Below are 19,167 nucleotides of genomic sequence, written 5' to 3'. Positions count from 1 at the left end.
CATTTTTCAGGAAATTTCAATCAGCAATCTGTTTAAATGTGATCAATCTTCTGACAATGATAATATGTTTTGATAGCATTATTACTCTTTCTCTTTAGCTTGATGAAATCTTTGTTCTTGTTCTCAGAGATCTTCTTCTTCTTCTTCTTCTTTTTATTCTTTCTGTTGAAATCTTGAGCATTATTTACAGAGATCTTTTCATCAGAGATGAGAGATTCATCAGTAGCTGACAATTGTAGAAGAATATTTCAACACAATTTTATGAAATCATCTTCAAGTGTTCTAGTGTTCTCATTCTTCTCTATTATATTCATTCAATTCTTTATAAAAGACAATCAATCTTTACTAATCTCTATAAGAAGTCAGTCAAAAAACATGAAATCTTTAACATTATATTTCAATCAGATATAATCAGTTCTGATTGCAATTAAATATTCAATAAATGCATGATCAGAACTCTTTGATTTTAATATTATCTTAATTAATTCTTGAAACAGACAAGTTCTGTGAACAGCAGATCTCTCAGTGAAATTATTCTCTATAACAGATTATAAAGAATAAGCAGATAGTTGAGACTTCTTAAGTATAATAAAGTGAGATTTAGTCTGCAGAGTGATCACAGATTATATATAATTATATAGTCAGATATTCTATTCTGATCAAAAATATTGCATATTCATACTGATATTCTCATCAGAATTAACCTGTTTATTATTAAGAATATCATTCATTTCAGATTGTCTTACTATAAGCAGAATCTCTTTCTTTCACATAGAATAATTTACAGAGTCAGTGAGTATAATAGGCTTTTTTATAGATCTTACTTAATCTCTGAATTCATTAAGAATCTTTATCAATACAGATATTCTACTCTTTCATTAAAGATAGTTTATTAAATCTGTATTAAGCTCTTCATTTTCACTTCTATCTGTCTTTATTCACTTGACTTCATACTGAAGTCTTGCAATTTCTAGTCTCATACAAGTCTTCTCACTTACAGAGTCATTGTCATTCTGATTACTTGAGTCTCTTATATTATCTGACATCTCACTGATGATGTCTTCAATCAGGTCTTTATATATATTGAACTTATCAGACTGTTCTTTCATGATTGTGTCATTCAGCTCAAACATTTCAGAGGCAGTCACTTTTCAGTTCATTATTAATATTAATAATGATCTGTGATCTTACATCTGCTGTTCTGATATCTTCTCATTTTTCTGTCTTGAAGACATATATTCTTTTATTAAGTCAGATGTTCTCTCAGATCTTAGATTAATCATGAGTTCAATCACTTAATAAATCATCTAGACACACTTATAACAATGCATGAAGATGTCAATTGCACATTATTTTACAGCTTTTCATTGTGTAGAGAGCTTCATAACCTCTTGAAGAATAATATTGTTATATTGTATTGTAATCTAACTACATGAGTTACACTAAATGAATAGATTGAAGTGACACATGACTAGAGTAGATATAGTAATTATCAACACTGTTAAATACTCTGTAATAAAATCTCATGTGATGTTATATACATCTCTTTGAATTCATGAATGAGATTGAATAGCTGACTGTGCAGTCTGTACAGCTCTGATTAATCTGATAATAATAATAGAGATGATACAGAGTGAAAGAGAGTAGTAGAAGAAGTAGAGATGATAATGATGATGATGATGAGAGAGTAAAGAGTGAAAGAGATAAAAAGAGTGATAACAGTGAATAGAGATAGAGAATGAAAGTGATAAAGAAGGTTGTGAGATGATAGAGATGATAGTAGTGATAGAGAGAGTAGAGATGATAAGAGAGAAGTAGAGATAGAGAGGTGAAAGTGATAGAGAAAGCTGCGGAGCGGTAGAGATGATGATGATGATAGAGAGAGTAGAGGTGAAAGAGATGATAAGAGAGTAGAGATAGAGAGTGAAAGTGATAGAGAAAGCTATGAGGCGGTAGACGCGGTGATGATGGTAGAGAGGGTAGAGAGTGAAAGAAGTGAAAGAAGTGATAAGAGAAAGGTAGAGAGTGGTCCGGAGGAAGAGTGAAAGTGATAGAGTAGAGGGGCTGCGGGGCAGTAGAGGCGGTGATGGTGATAGAGAGAGTGGAGAGTAAGGGGTGAAAGAAGTAGAAGAGATGATAGGGGTGATACGGGGTGATACAGAGTGAAAGAGAGTGGTAGAGAGAGAGGGTGATAGAAGCGGTAGAGGTGGTGATGGTGGTAGAGGGAGTAGAGGGTAAGGAATGGAAGGGGTGGTAAAGAGAGGGTAGGAAGTGATCGAGAGGAAGGGTGGAAGTGGTAGAGGGGGCTGCGCAAGCAGAAAAGCGAGCGTAAGCAAGCATTTGATGCTTGTCTCTCTATATATTAAAGAAAAACCAACTTTTCCATGCAAAAAATGCTGTAATGTGATCTCATGTGATATCATATGCACCTCATTAAATTTATGATTGAGATTAACAGCTGGCTCTGCAGCCTGTACAACTCTGATAGTTAATCTTCATTCTTTTCTTTACAGGTGTTCTCTACTGTATTTACATTCTTTATACTCTTATCTACATTCATTACAACCTGTGTACTACATTCATTATCATTAATATACTCTTTCATGCGCTGCTGCTTGATATATGAGGATTCTCATTCTCTCAGCATGTTTGAACATTCTCAATTCAATGCATTATTCTGTACATGCTCTACATACTGTCAAGCTCAGTGTCATGCATGTCAGACACATTTAGTTCAAACCTCTTATCTGTCATTGAGAGATGTAGCTGCTTCTGTGCTTAACTCACAGTGAGTTGAGCTGTCACACTGTGATATGTGCTGTGAAGACTGTTCATCTCATCTGTTTCATACTGTCAATCACATGTTCAAGAACTGCAATAACTGCTGAACTCTCAATCATGAATATGTCTGTGATGTTAAATGCTGTTATCTGACAGCTGCTGCAGCAGTTCATGCAGACTATATATATATGAATTCATCAGAGCAGCTGTTCCTTGATATTCTCAATAATTGAATCAGCTCAACTATCTCTGAATCAGCTGTTAATTCTTCAATCACTTGTAGCTGTCAGTCTGTTCTCTGCAGCTTTCAGTTCTACACTCATTATCATCAATCACTTGATTTTAACTGAATGAATGTCTGCTGCTCTATCTGCAGAGCTAAGTATTGAATTGATGAATGTGTACACAGATTATCAAAGACTCTATCAGTGTTTTTCACATGCTGTGTAAGAGATGCTGTAAGACTGCTATCTGTCAAAGAACTCTCACAAGAGCTACATGAGCTGTTTAATAATAATACAGCTGATGTGAAGTATTTCTGCAAGCATATTCAGAACTACAACTCTGCCCTGGTATTTACATCTATTAAGTGCAAGCAGAATCCACACCTGGGTCATCTGGCTACTAGTGACTCAGTGCTATTTCAAATACAGAGAGAACTCTATCACCTGCAAGAGTTATTAGAGTCTGAGTCAGATGAGAATATCTGTTTTATACAAATATGAATTCACAACTCACAGTTTAATACAGGTATTTTAAACAGTGCAGACTCTGTCATACATTCTAGCATATTTAATTGTATCTGTATTGCATTGCTTACTGTTCATTTATTTACTTTTTCACATTCTTCTATTATGTTGTTATAACTGCTATCTCTCTATATATTAAAGAAAAACCAACTTTTCCATGTAAAAAACACTGTAATATGATCTCACATGATATCATGTGCACCTTATTAAATTTATGATTGAGATTAACAGCTGGCTCTGTGACCTGTACAACTCTGATAGATAATCTTCATTCTTTTCTTTACAGATGTTCTCTACTATATTTACATTCTTTATACTCTTATCTACATTCATTACAATCTATGTACTACATTCATTATTATTAATATACTCTTTCATGCACTGCTGCTCAACATGTGAAGATTCTCATTCTCTCAGCATGTTTAAACATTCTCAATTCAATGCATTATTTTGTACATGCTCTATGTGCTGTCAAGCTCAGTGTCATGCATATCAGACACATTCAGTTCAAATCTTCTGTCTGTTATTGAGAAATATAGCTGTTTCTGTGCTCAACTCACAGTGAGTTGAGCTGTCACACTGTGATATATACTGTGAAGACTGTTCATCTCATCTATTCTGCACTGTCAATTGTGTGTTCAAGAACTACAATAACTGCCAGACTCTCAATTGTGAATATGCTCATGATATTAAACACTGTTATCTGACAGCTGCTGCAGCAGTTTATGCAGATTATATATATATGAATTCATCAGAGCAGCTGTTTCTTGATATTCTCAATAATTAAATCAGCTCAACTATTTCTGAATCAGCTGTTAATTCTTCAATCACTCACAGCTGCTGATCTGTTCTCTGCAGCTTCTGATTCTACATCTGTTACTATCAATCACTTGATTTTAACTGAATGAATGTCTGCTGCTCTGCCTGCAGAGCTAAGCATTGAATTGATAAATGTGTACATAAGTCATCAAAGACTCTATCAGTGTTTTTCACATGCTGTGCAAGAGATGCTGTAAGACTGCCATCTGTCAAAGAACTCTCACAAGAGCTATGTGAGCTGTTTAATGATAATACAGCTGACATGAAGCATTTTCACAAGCATATTCAGAACTACAACTCTGTCCTGACATTTATATCTATTAAGTGCAAGCAGGATTCACACCTGGGTTGCCTGGCTACTAGCAGCTCAGTGTTATTTCAAATACAGAGAGAACTCTATCACCTGCAAGAGCTGTTAGAGCCTGAGTCAGATAAGAATGTCTGTTTTACACAAATGTGAATTCATAACTCACAGTTTGATGCAGATATTTTAAACAGTGCAGACTCTGTTATATATTCTAGTATATTTAATCATATCTGTATTGCATTGCTTGCTGTTCATTCATTTACTTTTTCACATTCTTCTATTATATTGTTATAACTGCTAATGTTCTCAAGATTAATTCTTTTATTCAGCTTTACCAGTCTGCATGAGAGATACTACAGAACAGCTCTGCTGTGTGTGTCAGTTTGAACCCTGTTCTACAGCTGAAGACAGGCAATGACTACTGCTATGAGAATCTGCCTACTGTCTCTGAGATTGCAGTTGTTATACAGAACACTTCTGACAGCACTCATCACTCTCATGCCATTCTTCTGACACTATGACAGCCCGGTGCTGACTTGAGTCTCACATGTATTGATTCTCACAGTTCATTATATCTTTCACTGCATTATATTCTACTTTTTCCTTTCAGAGATCACAGCTGATATATTGATATAAATGTGCTTACAGACCTCTCACCCGCTCACAATGACTCTGATAATGATGTTGATGATGCTGTTGAGAATGAAGATGAGTGTGATGACTGTAGCCTGACTCTGTATATATGACATGCATATAATCTTTTTCAATGAGATGATGTTGATGCTTCTCTTTTTCAGATTAGATATCTATTTCAACAATATTTAGTTAATATCTATACAAATGTTAATGAATAGCAGCTGAACTGAGTTCATGCTCACTAACTGAAAATCTGTGCAGATCAATATAGTGATTTACATGATGCTATACAGGCAGATGATACAGATCATGAGCAGCTTGATTATTATGTGATATTACCTGCTTCTTATATAGACAGTGAACATTTTATGTATAAACTGTTTCAGAATTCTATGATAATTGTCTTCAACTACAGATGTTCAATTCTTTTCATTATATTCACAGTCAACTCTGAGTGAGAGAAGATTATCTGTGAGTTGCTTTCTAATCAGACTGCAGCAGATCACTCAGATTTAATTGTATATGTTTTTACAATGAAGATTTTTCATTTTCTTAACATTCTCAAATTCAGACAGCTGTTCAGGTCAATGTTGACTAGAGTATGAATAATTGAATATTAAAAATATGAACTGCCTCATATGCATCTATTAATCTGACTAGAGAACTCTGAGTGATTTTTGCAGTCTGATACAATTGATGATATTATATCTACAGAGCTGTCAAGCTCTGCTGAGAATATAGATGGGTTGAGTGAATTGATCTGTAAATTCATAATTCATGATTCATATAATACTGGTGAGACAAGCCTCTGCCATGAGAATAACAGATGTATAAAATGTTTTCTCAAAGCTTTTCAGAGTGCTACAGCTGTTGAAGAGAATGACTATTCTCTGTACAGACAGAAGCATGATTCATCTATCTTCTTTAAATATACTATTAACAACAGTGAGATTGTAATTGACAATCAATGAGTTGTTTCATACAACTTCTATCTCATTCACACATATAAAGCATATATAAATGTAGAGGTCTGTGCCTCTGTTGAAGCCATTAAATATATCAATAAATACATCTACAAGAGCCTGAATCACACTGCTCTTCATATTATTAACTTCAATAATGAGATTGATATTTGACTGTATAAGTATTATATCAGCTCAACTGAGACTGTATGATATATATTCACATTCTATATACATCAGAAGTTTTCATCTGTTGAGATGTTGTCTATTCATCTATCAGATTATCAGATGATTTACTTCTCTGAATCTGAATGTAAAGATTATAAATGTATTACTGAATGTTTGATAAATAACATATCTAAGTTCATGGCATTCTTTGTCTATAACAATTCATATTCAGATGTTCAGTATCTCTATCAAGAATTTTCTCATCATTTTATTTGAGACAAATATAATCAGAGATGAAAGAGTCATATGAAGAGAAGATCAGTTAATCATCTGTCTCATCTCAGTTTATATAATAATGAGATGTTCTTTTTATAACTGCTTCTTATTAACATACATAGTTCACTGAGCTTTGAGACTCTGTAAATGATGAATGATGTTTATCACTCTACATTCTGTGCAGTATGTCAGGCACTTGATCTTCTGTATAATGATAATAAGTGAATCATTACATTTGAATCTACTGTTGTATTTATAACTGCTTATCACATGCAGTCAGTATTCATCACTGCATTAATTCATGAAAATGTTGCAGATTCACCTGCTCTCTGAGCATGTTTTCATCATACTCTCTGTGATGATCTTTCACATCAACTGTATCAGATAAATTCAGACTGTATTATCAATGCTTCTGCAGAAGATTCATATTATAACTATAATCTGTTTCTTATTCAGCAGCTTCTGCATGAGTTTGACAAGATTCTTACAGACTTTGACCTGTCTGCATGCAGCTCTGTATAGAATAATCTTATTAAAAACCAGCTACTTTTTAAGAAGTAGAACTACAATCTTATAGAGAAAATCATCACTGCAGATGCTTTGCAGATGCAGTTAAATGATGATTAATATCATGCATATGATTCAATTCTGACTGTAATAGAATTACAGTTATCTCACTATTTTCTACAAGATTCTGATAACACTGATAAAACATTTCTTTACAGAGCTCTCTATAGCTGTCTATATACAGGTGAAAAAACAGTTCTTTGTATAACTTTCTCTGATATTGTAGCTGTTCTTTTACTGCATGACAGAACTACTCACTCATATTTTATCATCTCAATTGAATTAAATGCAGATTCTGTGTCAAAGATAATTATTCACAGTGAACTAAGCTGTCTGCTGCAGGCTGTAGACTTGATTATTTAAGATGAGACTCTTATGCAGTATCACTATTATATGAAGATTGTTAACTATCTTCTTCAAGATTTATATTCATCAGATGAGCTTTTTGATGATATATCTGTTATATTTAATAATGATTTTATACAGACTCTGTCTGTTGTACTGTGTGACAGCTATGCTGCAGTTATTACAGCTTATCTGCAGTATTCATATATATGACAGCAGTTAACTGTACTGCACTTGAGAAGGAATATAAGACTGACTGCAGATAATAACAATATAATGTTTATAAATTAACTTAATTAAATATTATATAATTCAGACTGTATTAATCATGTTGATCTTTCATTCTATATTCATCAGACTGCTGATATCAGTGTACTGTGTAAGAGAGTATTTTCTACAGCTGAACTTAGAACTGCAGCAGTCTGCTCTAATTACTTTGAAAGCTGTGTCATTCTCACTGTATTAAATCAGAATGTATTCTGCATTAATGAATAAGTTATAACAGTTATATCAGATAATATTCATATATTTTATACTGCAGATATAACTTATACAGATGATCTGACTCTGAGCTGTAAGAAGTTCTTCTATGAATATCTGACTGTTATTAACTGTTCAGCTCTGTTATCATCTATATTAAGATTGAAAGTAAGCACTTCTGTTATACTTCTATATAATCTCTGACTATCTGAAGAGCTCTGCAATGACATAAGAATGATTATTCAGCAGATGATAATCTATTTACTTGAGATGAAGATCATATCTGATATGTATAAGAGTTCAGTTTATATACTGTCATGAATTAATCTACAAGCTCAATCTGTTGAGATTTCATTTGATATAACTCACTGTCAGTTTTCAGTTCATTTATACTTTGTAATGACAATTAATAAGTCTCAGAGACAGTCTCTTTCTACAGTTAATATTAATCTCAGAAACTCTGTATTCTCACATGATCAGCTATACATTACACTCTCTTAAACTACAGATATTAATCAGTTAACTGTCTTACTAGATGAGAATGATAAGAGATGTATATTAAATAAGATATATTCAGAGATTCTACAGTTTCTTAACTAATTCTTCTACTACTACTGTTTTTTCTTCATTATCTATATAATACTATTATCAGACATTAAAATAGAGGTCTTTGAATATGTAAAAAACTGTCATTTCAATTTGATATTAACTATTAAAGAAAAGAAAAAAGTAATAATATCTCACTAAGCTCATTCTCACATCTTACACAGCTTATACAGCTTATTCATATCACTCTCTATTTTTTGAATTTTTTAATCAGAGCTGTAATGTCTGTGAAGATACTTTGTTAACTGAGCTGAGTTATCTACAACAGACTCACAGTTTTATCTTACTCTCTATATAAATATTTCATCTCTTTCTTCATCTTACAGAGTCAGTGCATCTTCACTCACAGTTATAATAACTTTAACTCTGTGATCTCACTGTCACTAACTTCATCATTCTTCTCTTTATTCTTCAGAGTTATAAATATCATCTATTTCTTTTTAACTGAATCAGACAGCTGAGTCATCTGATCTGACTTTATACTGATAGTCTGCTTCTTTCTCTTTCTCTTCTTCTTCTCATTCTTCTCTGTATTAATAGAAGTGAAAGACTGCTAATTCTCTATTATTTTTATATCAGTATATATATTTTACATATACATTTTGCTAATGAATTTATATGTTATAGAGATGATTCATTACTTATCAGACTGCAAGCTGCAGTGTTTACTCAGTGAATTATAGTAATAATTTACACAGACTCTCTTTAATATATTAAAGATTATAATATACTTAACAAATGAATCATAACTCTTCTTGCACAAGCTGTATAATAAAGTGACTTTGATATCACAGCTATGAGTAAGTACTGATTCTACATTTATTATTCTTTTTAACTGAGACTTGAATTTCTTCTCACACAGTACTATATCTCTCTTAGACTTTATCTCACATAGCTGTGCAATAATCTCACTGTCTTTCTTAGCTATTTATTCTATCAGCAGCTGTAGTCTATATTCAGATGTTCACATGTTGATGAGCTGCTGACATGACTGCTGAGAAGTGAGTGTAGATAAATTAATAAGCTGCTGAGTCTTCAGAGCTCTCTGAGCTTGCTGAGCTTGCTCTGCACTATTATTAGCTATAATTTCATAATTTCTGAGCTGTTTCTCTTTCAGTTCTCTACTTACATTCAATCATTTTAACTGCTTCAATTGTATTTCAGATGATTTGATGATTAATTGAAGTAAATTATGACATGTTTCAATTGCTGATTATATATATTGTAGTTCTAAAATCTTTACATGAGCTGTCTGACATTTAATTACATCTCACTTAAAGCTTCTACATTAACTCTACAACACTGCTACAGTGTTATTCATCTTTTTTCTATGTAGTTGTTCTCTATTAACAGTTGTGGATTACATGGAATTCATTTATACAAGTCATGTGCAGCTGTTCATATTCATGGATATCTCATTACATTCAATCTGAGGGATTAAACAGCACGTTTTTCAAGCTGAATAAGCGAGCGCAAGCGAGCGATTGAGGCTTGTTCTATATAAATAATAGACAGCTATTCTTTCTCCACTCTATGAGTGAGAGTAGCTGAAACAGTGCTTGCAGCAGTGTCTCACTGATATGCAAGAAAAAATCTGCTGACTCTGTATAAAAGCAGAGTTCTTATATTCATCAATCAGATTCTTCTATAACGTGATCAACCACCTAACGCCCGCTCAATCTTCATTTTTTCATCCATCTTCAAACACTCACAACATGCATCACAAAGCAGTTATACAAGCAGCAATTGATAATTTGAATGTGCAATTGATCTCTACTTACACTGAGGCTGCTAAAAAATATGGAATCAGTTGATGTACATTATCACAGTTAGACTGACCGTGTGAGCGTGTCTGGGACCAGGACCAGAATATTTGATAGTCTCATTACCAATTTGATTGATCTCATTACACAGTACGGAGTAGTTAGTTTCAACATCTGCCTGCTTGTTACTGGGATTTGCCTCGACCTTTGTTCTGACAAAATTTCGTTGATACTTTTCATTCTTTCAATCTCTTGGGAAGAAAAATACATTAACCCAACCAAGAAGCCCCGCTGAGGTCTTAAAACGTTCTCTGGAGAAATTCGCCGGGATGAAAGTTTGGCGCGGGACCTTCCTGTTATTTATCACATACTATGTTGGCGCCAACGTTGACTCTGCAAGCAATAACATATTAAATAATAGCGCTCAGGGACGCGTGTTTAACCGCCTCCATTTGACTGATGGATATACCAATTCATTTCAGCGAAGGGTTCTTCCCGAGCTGGAATCATGCAACATGGCTTCATTCGCCCTCAGCGGCAACGTATGTCCCATGTGTCTCAACCAGCTGCTCTATTCTAGCTAAAAGGAGCGTCTTCGTATCGATCTTACAGCTCCGCCAGGGACGTCTGATAAGAACATCTATTTATTTCATAGATTTATCATCTCTGAAGTGGTCGCTGGATTCTACTCCTAAACTACAGGCACATCCGACTGTTGAATTTATTACTTCCTGTGCGCTGTTCTCAAACTGTTGTTCTGCTTATAGCTGCATCCTGCCACGACCAAAGCGCAAGCCATAGAGTATCCTCTGACAACCTTTGTACCATTTGAATCAGCATGTCTGTTGATGGTAGTTGGCCTGGCTTTGACCAGAAGCAATGGCGTAGCCAGCCTAACACTCTTTTCTACTATCTTGTGGATGTCTCAGGCCCTTGTCGACAACCTCCTTCAAAATTAAATCGGGGCTCGTTTCAGCTGGATCCTCCCGACGATAATATCGACTGGTCCGATATAAGCCAGAGTGCAACCACCTCCCAGAGCGATCATCTCCGTTCCACTGGATTTGACCGACGGCATACCTCTCCTATTTTGAGTAAAACTTTGGATGATACGAGAGACAGTCTCCCACCTGAGGAGGTACCTTATGAGAGTATTTTTTACGAGTCGTCGTCACAACCGAAAACCTGGAGCCTGATCTTCCAGAACAATGGTAATCCGACGTTCGAGATGAGCTGGGTGTTATACAATATTGCACGCGTCATCGTAACTATACCTATCCTAGAGTGATAATTATCATTTTTCATTATTGTCTGCGTGAAAGCTAATTTAACTACTTGGACTGACTATGTACTCCGAGCTTCGCGTGGAGCATATCTTTGTCCAAACTCGTACGAACGAATCGACCACCATCCCTGATGCCTATCCGTCCCACGAATATTTCCGTCTCTTTCGTATCGCGCGGGAGGAGCTCGAGGATAAATGGCTTCTAGAGGAATGGTCCAAAATCCCATTTCCTGAACATGGAGATAACCGCGCAAAACGAACCCGAGAACATGTCTTCAGCAAACACCTTGGCACCAGCTATAACAGAGCACCCAGCGGAGACGAAGATGGCTTCTCAATCGCGTAAAGTGTCTCAAGACCTTGACTGTGTCAATATGCTGAATACCTTCCACCGCCACTGGTATGGCTATGGCCGTAGGCATCATATCGCTCACACGCAGGGGTGTCAGTCTCACGCCTCTGTTAGGAGTGCTAGCCGTCATGAGGTTAACGCGGCTGCTGATGAGGAAGATTCCGTGGATAATAACCATTCATTGGCTGGCAGCGAAGGCGGTTGGAGCTCCAAGATCGAATGTCATGAATCAACAAAGCGACGGGTCGGATAGCTGTCCCAGCGACGCTTCGCTCCCTTCAGGCCAGCGTCCGGCATATCCTGAGATCTTTGAATTCACTTCTTCCCCTAGGCTTCTGTGTTTTATCTACATCCGATGACCTCCAATCCGTGTGACACGAAAACTTATGAGGCCTTCTACAATGAGGGGATATCAAGAGATGAGGATACTCGAATGGGAAGCGACTATGATGGGGATTGTGATGATAGCGAAACAGAGAAGGGTACCCGTCTTGACAATGTGAAGAAGCAGGATGTGAAGAATTTGTCCGGTGGGAGCTAGGCGGATGATGAGGAGTATTATAGGAGCGTGAGACGGCTATGAAGGCACAGTAGGCGGGATTGCAGCTAGAAGTGCATAAGCGGGACCCGGGGCTGTGTGAAAGGGGTTGTCGTGGAGGATGGCTCCTCGATCTTACGAAAGGATCACGACATGCGAGACGTATGTTGGACTATTACGATACTCACGTTTGGGCTCTCTTTAATAAGTTCTATTTCTAGGATATTTGGGGGTACTTTTAGTTGGTGAATTTTATTATTTCGTCGGAGCACGTTGATTCGTTGATTCCGGATTTTTTGGTAATAATATATTCAGCCATGTGTTGACTTAAATCTATCCTTGCATTTTAATGATATTGTCTCGGGACGTTTCAAGTTCTTCCTTTCTACCCATAACAAGCGAAAACTTATAGCGATACAACACTAAATATTTCTCGATTCCTACCTTTCAAATAGTCTTACTACACATTTCATTTCACAGGCCAGGAAATGGGGTATAATAAATAGGGGACTGGCGCATATCCAAACCCCTCTCACCTCAATTTCCCAAACTCACACATCGACCTGTCTAACTCTCTTCCTCCTCTTCCCATCCCTCCTAACCAGCGCACTCTTCTCCCTACACCTTCTCGCCAACTTCTCCCTAACCACCTCCTCCCTCTCATACCTCTTCTCAATCCTCAACCGATCCCTCTCCTCCCCCTCCCCCCTCCTCCGCTCCCTCTCCTTTTCCCTCTCCCGCTCCCTTTCCGCCTTCCTCCTCCGCGCCACCACATGCCCATCCGCATTCAAATACCCATCACCATCCTTGCGTCCTGCTGCAGCTGCGAGAGCAACCCCCTCCGCCTCCACCCTTAACCTCTCCACCTCCCCGCGCGCCACAACCCACGGTACGCTGAGCACCTGCAACCGAAATCGCGTCCTCTCATCCCAGAACCGCACCTCTGCATTCGTATCGCGCAGGATTTCATAGCGCTCGAGATGGAGCTGGAGCATGCCGCGGAAACATGAGATGGTGCCTTTGAGCTTTGCGCGTGCGCCAGGGAGCAGCGGGGTGATGTTGAGAGGCCTGTTGGTGGCGGAGGCTAGGTGGGTGGGCTGCGTTGGTGACGTATTATTATTATTGTAGTTGTTGCTGCTGTTGCTGTTGTTGGTGGTGGTGATGGCATTGGTGTTAGGTACCTGTACATTCTTCGAACAGACAACCTCGAGACAGGCGCCGGAGCTATCGTCTAGAACGAGGATTGAACGGCGTTCCTGCTCGTCGCGCGCGACGATGATGCCGGCTGCGCAGATGAATTGGATGGGGTGGTTGAGGTAGAAATAGATATTTTGACCTGTCGGTTTTGTTATTGTGTGTAACTGTATATATATAGGCATACACAATACGTAGTGTTTTGGGAAATGCGCATACCTTCGAATCCCGGTCGGAGTTTCAGGTGGTGCATATCGATCGCAGCAATTTTCACCCAGGCGAAGAAGGTGGGCGAGATCTTGTGGCAGAAGGCAGGATAGTATGTGAGGGGGAGGGGGCCATGGTGACTGTGATCTGCCATGAGTTCATGGTGCGGGCTTGATGGGGGCTGAGAGTTGATTCCAAGGCTGGTTGGGTCTTGGAGGTTGAAGGATTGTTTGGTCTTTTTAGTTTCTTCGTTGTCTTCTCTTTATGGATTTGAATATATTTCGCATTCAGCCGCCTAGGTATGAAATTCGGCTGTTGAAGTATCACCCGATGGAAATAACGATGCCTGGTTTGTATATATGACTTTTGACGCAGAAACGCGTGGTCATGTGACTGAAATTAGCGCCATCAGCCTCATAGCTTAAACCAACGCCAGGGGATTCTGTCCTGAACTGAACAAGCAGTTGCTTTATCATTCGTTGTGCTTCCAACGGATTCTGGCAATTGCAGTCAGCAGAAAGTTTAAGGGCAAATCCATTCGTTACTTTGTTTATTAGTCAGGATGCAGACGTACGCTACCTGTACACCGTATTTCTTTTCATTCCATGCTATGTTTCGCAACGATCGGGCGTCGGATGGGCACCGCATCTACCGTGTTAGTAGCTTGAATTGCCTTATTGGCAATTTGCAGAATGCAATATGCAAGGTGTCGGATAACCGATCCTGATGGACAAACAAAGGAACCTGCTGTGGTCTAACTTTTAAGGCTAGCACCTTTATATATGCCATACCTTATGGTATACATGAAAACTATTTCCAAGGTCGTCTTATTATACGGCAGAGCAGCAAGCCAAACGTGGAAGAGATACATATACTCTCTGATTTGACTGTGTAGTCATATCTGAGTTATATCGATTTCTTGTTGGCTATCTGCTTGTTTAACTGGCCTCTGCTTAGTTTCCCTCTGGCGTGGATTTCTTTGTGCTATCCTCCTATTTATCCCTTTGATCTTCTACTATCTTCCTACTCATCGAACCTCTCATTAAGGATGTGAAATGCTGTCCTGACCACCTCAATTTGCACATAACTTTCACGTACCTCTGGTGTGACCCTAAATCTTCCAACCCAAATCCCTCAATCGAAAATATAAACACATCTTGCTTGCATTACCCTCTCATCGCACAATGTCTCCCTCCTCAGCATCAAGATCGAAAAAGCTCTCCGGGCTGCTGCTCTTCCTCTTCCATATCCTGTTCACAGTCACGCTTGCACTTCCACTCGAAAATACGAACACTGTCGCTCCAGACCAAATAAGGAAAATCGCACCGACCCGGACCCCATCCCCACCATCACCATCACCACAGTATACCCCGGTATGCCGAGACCCAGCGGCAGCCGCAACAACTTCAGGCTTGCCCTGCCCAATTGACACAAACTGCTATATTGTAAATTCGAGTGGGGAGTTGGTGTGCCGTTGATCGGATACTAGTCCACACCGTCCTTGAGAGTGGTGCATACCTACCTACCCGTTAAGCCCATCAGACGCAGCAGACCCCCACCCAACGAGCAACACACTCTCACTTTTCCAAGGCCTTAATGCCATCTTGCCCTCTTGGCTACACCCAGGGGAAGACGGCACTTCTTAGTCATTTTTATACCTTAAACCATATATACGGGCGGTGGTGGTGTGATTGGTGAAGATGCGGATTACTAGCAATCTACTTTTATTAAATTAGAATTTTATTATATGTTATTATATGACTTTCCATGCAAAAAAAAAAAAAAAAAAAAAAAAAAAAAATATCGCCCCTTAGATATCCGCCTCCATCATCCTCTTCTTCGGATTTCGTGGTAACGCAGCCTGCCTCCTCCTCTCCTTCTCCGAAATATCATCGATAGTAGTCCCCTGTCTCTGCCTGTCATCTTCCATCCCCTCCTTCTGACTATCAGCTGTATCCCCATGCCCCGCCTTCGCCACGCTCAAAATTTCCTCCTCCATCCCCTCCACAACCTCCCACTCCACCCCGGCCTCATCCAGCATCCTACAACCCACCGAACCCCCCACAAATGTCTCCGGTTCTTTCACGCCAAAGTACACCTTGTCAATACCGGACTTTCTCCGCGTGGCGTTTGAACCGGGCCCGTTTGAAGCATCGAGACCATGTGACGTTTTATTTTCTATTTCCGACGAGGACGACGAGCGGCTCGTTTGAATAATCCGCGCCGCACACGGCGTGTTACCCGATAACCGCTTCCCGCATGGTTCCATAGTGACGTAGAGGACTATCTTCTGTTCATGATTACGTTCTTGGTCTTTGTCTGTCCCCGTCCCTGTTCCCGTACCTGCGCTTCTCGCGTCGGGAGAAAGAGGCGGTGGTAAAATGTCCCCTATCCGCTCCTCAGTCACGCCATGGCTCGCTGCATATTTTTCCAGGGCGCATTGTTCGGCGTGCGTGTTTCCCGGTAGCTCGAGGGTGTAGCCGGTGGAAAGGATTGTGTCGGCGTATGTTGGTGTTGTTGTTTCTGTTGTTGTTGAGGCGTGGAGGGTTCGCGAGAGGAGAATAGCGCCTACGCGGAAATTTGTAGGTTTTGGCGGGGATTTTTGGGCTAGAGAGAGACAGGCGCGGAGGTAGTGGAGATGGGTTTGGAGGTTGTTTTCGTGGGAGGTGAGGGCGGTGATGGTGCGTGAGGGGGTGGTCGGGGGGGTCATTGTTGGAGGTGAAGGATTTGACAGGTAGCGGATGGGTTGTGGTTAGTTGCACATGGGTATTTTGGTGTGGATTTTGTTGTTTTTAATATGTAGTTTTCTATATTTATTCTCGTGGAAACGTTATTGGAATATCCTACTTGTTGGATTGAGGAACTCAAGATTGCGGGCGACGACGTCATTGGCACGGAAATTTTTGCGGATGAACTAATTTTCCGCGTTCTGAGGCGCGCGTGTCGCGTTAAATTGATTTTACACTGATAGACCAGGGAACAACAACACTTGAAATGAAAGGAACGAAGCTACTTTGATCTGACCTGCTACACTTGATATATATCCAATCTCCGAAGCCCACACTAAAAAAAAACCTTTCCATTTGGGGAAATAAATATCTCAATTACCTCCAACCACCATCTAAAAACCAGAAAACAGTTGCTCGCGATGCCGTCGCAAGCTGACGAACCCGTGCCTGACGAGCCACCATCCTTAGTCAACCCATATGAGGTGCTGGGCGTAGAGGAGAAGGCGACGGCAGATCAAATAAAATCTGCTTACAGGAAGCAAGCTTTAAAACACCATCCAGGTATGATACCTTCCCAATATCCCAACCAAGCATTCCCCTGATTCAATTTAAACTACCACCACACACAATATAGACATGTCTTAACAATTGTGCTAATAATAATAATAATAATAATAATAATAATAATAATATACAGACAAAGCAACCCCAGACTCCAAAGAAAACGCTCATAAAAAATTCCAAGAAATTGCCTTCGCCTACGCCATCCTCTCCGACCCACGCCGCAGACACCGCTACGACACAACAGGAAACACAGCCGAATCCCTCGACCTCGGAGACGACGACTTCAACTGGGTTGATTTCTTCCGCGAGCAATTCTCCGCCGTCATCTCTGGCGAAGCTATCGATAAAATCAAGCGCGAGTATCAGGGCTCCGAGGGGGAACGGACGGATCTGTTAGCCGCCTATGAGCGGTTCAAGGGCGATCTGGACAGGGTTTATGAAGAGATTATGCTCAGTAATGTGCTGGAGGATGATGGGCGGTTTCGAGAGATTATCGATGCGGCGATTGCGGCGGGGGAGGTGAAGGATTGGCCGAAGTATTCGCGGGAGACGGAGAAGAAGAGGGCGCAGCGGCTTGCGAAGGCGAGGAGGGAGGCGGAGGAGGCGGAGGAGCTCGTGGAGGAGTTGGGGATTGGTGATAAACTAAACAGGAAAAAAGGCCAGGCGAAACAGAAAGGGAAGCAGGATAGCATGAGCGATTTGGCTGCGCTGATCCACCAGAGGCAGAAGAGCCGCGCGGCTGCGTTCCTGGATGACATGGAAGCTAAGTATGCGCCGTCCTCTGGATCGAAAGCAGCAGCTGGTAAGGGGAACGGGAGAAAACGGAAAGCTGGGGAGAGGAACGGCAATGAGCCGCCCGAGGAGGCCTTTCTGGCCACTGCAAAGCGCAAGGCATCGAATGATAAGTCCCGGGATACGGCGACGGCAACGACGGAGACTAAGGGACGGTCCGCTCGGCGGGGAGCCTAGGGTAGGTCATAGCCTCACAGGGGGTATCTCATTGGAGTGGTGGATTATGCATTGTTTCTGGTTGGTTGTGTTCGTGTGTGCTTTCTTACTGTGATGCACTCTTTACACCGCCAATTCGGTTTCCTATTTATTTATTTTTTTTCTTTAATTCTGTGCTCGTTTGAAGGGTCAGATTACTAGATGGATGTGGAATTTGCGGTTGATTTGCTGTCTTTTGACCACATGGGCTTAAATACGAGATATGATAGGCGCACTGGGCGGTGGTTCTCTACCCTTCTTTTTTTTTTTTTTTTTTTTTTTTTTTCTCTTAAGATCTCTGCTGGCTTTGGTTTGTGTACTCTTTGTATTTTATTCTTTTTCTTTTTTGTCTTAAACCGTCGGTTTTACACACACTGGGAGCGTTTGACGGTAAGGGAGGACAAGGATAAGCTAGCTAAACAAGAATTGATGTGATAGGGCGCAATTGGACAGCTTTTTTCAGCTCTCAGTTTTTCATCCATTTGCATATTTTCCTTCTCCTTCTCCCTTGCTCAAAAATAATATCGTCTGCACGACGCTCAGAACACAGGTGAGAGTATTCGCCTCAGGTGTCGGACCCTGGCTGGCGGCTAAACCGGCCACGTCCCCATGCCGCATGCATAATACATTGCATCGCAGCAGGGCGGTCGAGATCCTAACTCCCCGATCGTAATCCCAAGCCCAGCCCTACGGCTAACTCACTCTACTAGTCCAAGCTCTAGGTGCGGTGCCACATGAGGCCGAATCACGGCAACTTTCTGATTGTTTATATATCCACACTCTATCCTCCGTTGCAGCGCGGAGACATATTCCCTCCCTTGGTTGCTTTGGTTGCTGATAGACACGCAATAC

The 19,167-nt window shown here is 39.9% G+C and overlaps 7 protein-coding genes across 7 annotated transcripts; 4 read left to right on the top strand and 3 right to left on the bottom strand.

Annotated features, from left to right (window-relative positions):
- Positions 1 to 938: 938 nt before the first annotated feature.
- BDCG_17601 (uncharacterized protein) lies at positions 939 to 1,133 on the bottom strand (the record flags this gene model as incomplete). The annotated part of the gene is made up of 1 exon (XM_045426702.1): positions 939 to 1,133. One exon carries the CDS (start codon positions 1,131 to 1,133, stop codon positions 939 to 941), a length of 195 nt encoding a protein of 64 aa, XP_045282232.1.
- Positions 1,134 to 11,297: 10,164 nt separating this feature from the next.
- BDCG_07624 (uncharacterized protein) lies at positions 11,298 to 11,822 on the top strand (the record flags this gene model as incomplete). Its single annotated transcript, XM_045423409.1, has 1 exon — positions 11,298 to 11,822. The coding sequence occupies one exon, from the start codon at positions 11,298 to 11,300 to the stop codon at positions 11,745 to 11,747; it is 450 nt and encodes a 149-aa protein (XP_045278814.1). The 3' UTR covers positions 11,748 to 11,822.
- A 158-nt stretch (positions 11,823 to 11,980) lies between these two features.
- BDCG_17600 (uncharacterized protein) lies at positions 11,981 to 12,349 on the top strand (the record flags this gene model as incomplete). The annotated part of the gene is made up of 1 exon (XM_045426701.1): positions 11,981 to 12,349. One exon carries the CDS (start codon positions 11,981 to 11,983, stop codon positions 12,347 to 12,349), a length of 369 nt encoding a protein of 122 aa, XP_045282231.1.
- Positions 12,350 to 12,451: 102 nt separating this feature from the next.
- Positions 12,452 to 12,637, top strand: BDCG_17599 (uncharacterized protein; the record flags this gene model as incomplete). Its single annotated transcript, XM_045426700.1, has 1 exon — positions 12,452 to 12,637. The coding sequence occupies one exon, from the start codon at positions 12,452 to 12,454 to the stop codon at positions 12,635 to 12,637; it is 186 nt and encodes a 61-aa protein (XP_045282230.1).
- A 169-nt stretch (positions 12,638 to 12,806) lies between these two features.
- BDCG_07622 (OB-fold nucleic acid binding domain-containing protein) lies at positions 12,807 to 14,426 on the bottom strand. The gene is made up of 2 exons (XM_045423408.1): positions 14,048 to 14,426; positions 12,807 to 13,970 (listed from the first exon to the last, which is right to left on the bottom strand). Exons 1-2 carry the CDS (start codon positions 14,187 to 14,189, stop codon positions 13,186 to 13,188), a joined length of 927 nt encoding a protein of 308 aa, XP_045278813.1. The 5' UTR covers positions 14,190 to 14,426; the 3' UTR covers positions 12,807 to 13,185.
- A 1,419-nt stretch (positions 14,427 to 15,845) lies between these two features.
- Positions 15,846 to 16,745, bottom strand: BDCG_07620 (DRAP deaminase; the record flags this gene model as incomplete). Its single annotated transcript, XM_045423407.1, has 1 exon — positions 15,846 to 16,745. One exon carries the CDS (start codon positions 16,743 to 16,745, stop codon positions 15,846 to 15,848), a length of 900 nt encoding a protein of 299 aa, XP_045278812.1.
- Positions 16,746 to 16,902: 157 nt separating this feature from the next.
- Positions 16,903 to 18,640, top strand: BDCG_07619 (DnaJ domain-containing protein). Its single transcript, XM_045423406.1, has 2 exons — positions 16,903 to 17,325; positions 17,462 to 18,640. Exons 1-2 carry the CDS (start codon positions 17,184 to 17,186, stop codon positions 18,295 to 18,297), a joined length of 978 nt encoding a protein of 325 aa, XP_045278811.1. The 5' UTR covers positions 16,903 to 17,183; the 3' UTR covers positions 18,298 to 18,640.
- Positions 18,641 to 19,167: the final 527 nt, after the last annotated feature.

This window comes from Blastomyces dermatitidis (genome assembly GCF_000003525.1).
Source record: "Blastomyces dermatitidis ER-3 genomic scaffold supercont1.9, whole genome shotgun sequence".
Classification (NCBI taxonomy): Eukaryota; Fungi; Ascomycota; class Eurotiomycetes; order Onygenales; family Ajellomycetaceae; genus Blastomyces; species Blastomyces dermatitidis.
This window is presented reverse-complemented; position numbering and strand designations above follow the sequence as displayed.

Coding starts and splice junctions, on each gene's coding strand:
- BDCG_07622 (XM_045423408.1), bottom strand. CDS start 14,189: ATGGCAGATCACAGTCACCATGGCCCCCTCCCCCTCACATACTATCCT. Junction 13,971..14,047: donor ACTCCGACCGGGATTCGAAG/GTATGCGCATTT, acceptor CAAAACCGACAG/GTCAAAATATCTATTTCTAC.
- BDCG_07619 (XM_045423406.1), top strand. CDS start 17,184: ATGCCGTCGCAAGCTGACGAACCCGTGCCTGACGAGCCACCATCCTTA. Junction 17,326..17,461: donor AGCTTTAAAACACCATCCAG/GTATGATACCTT, acceptor AATAATATACAG/ACAAAGCAACCCCAGACTCC.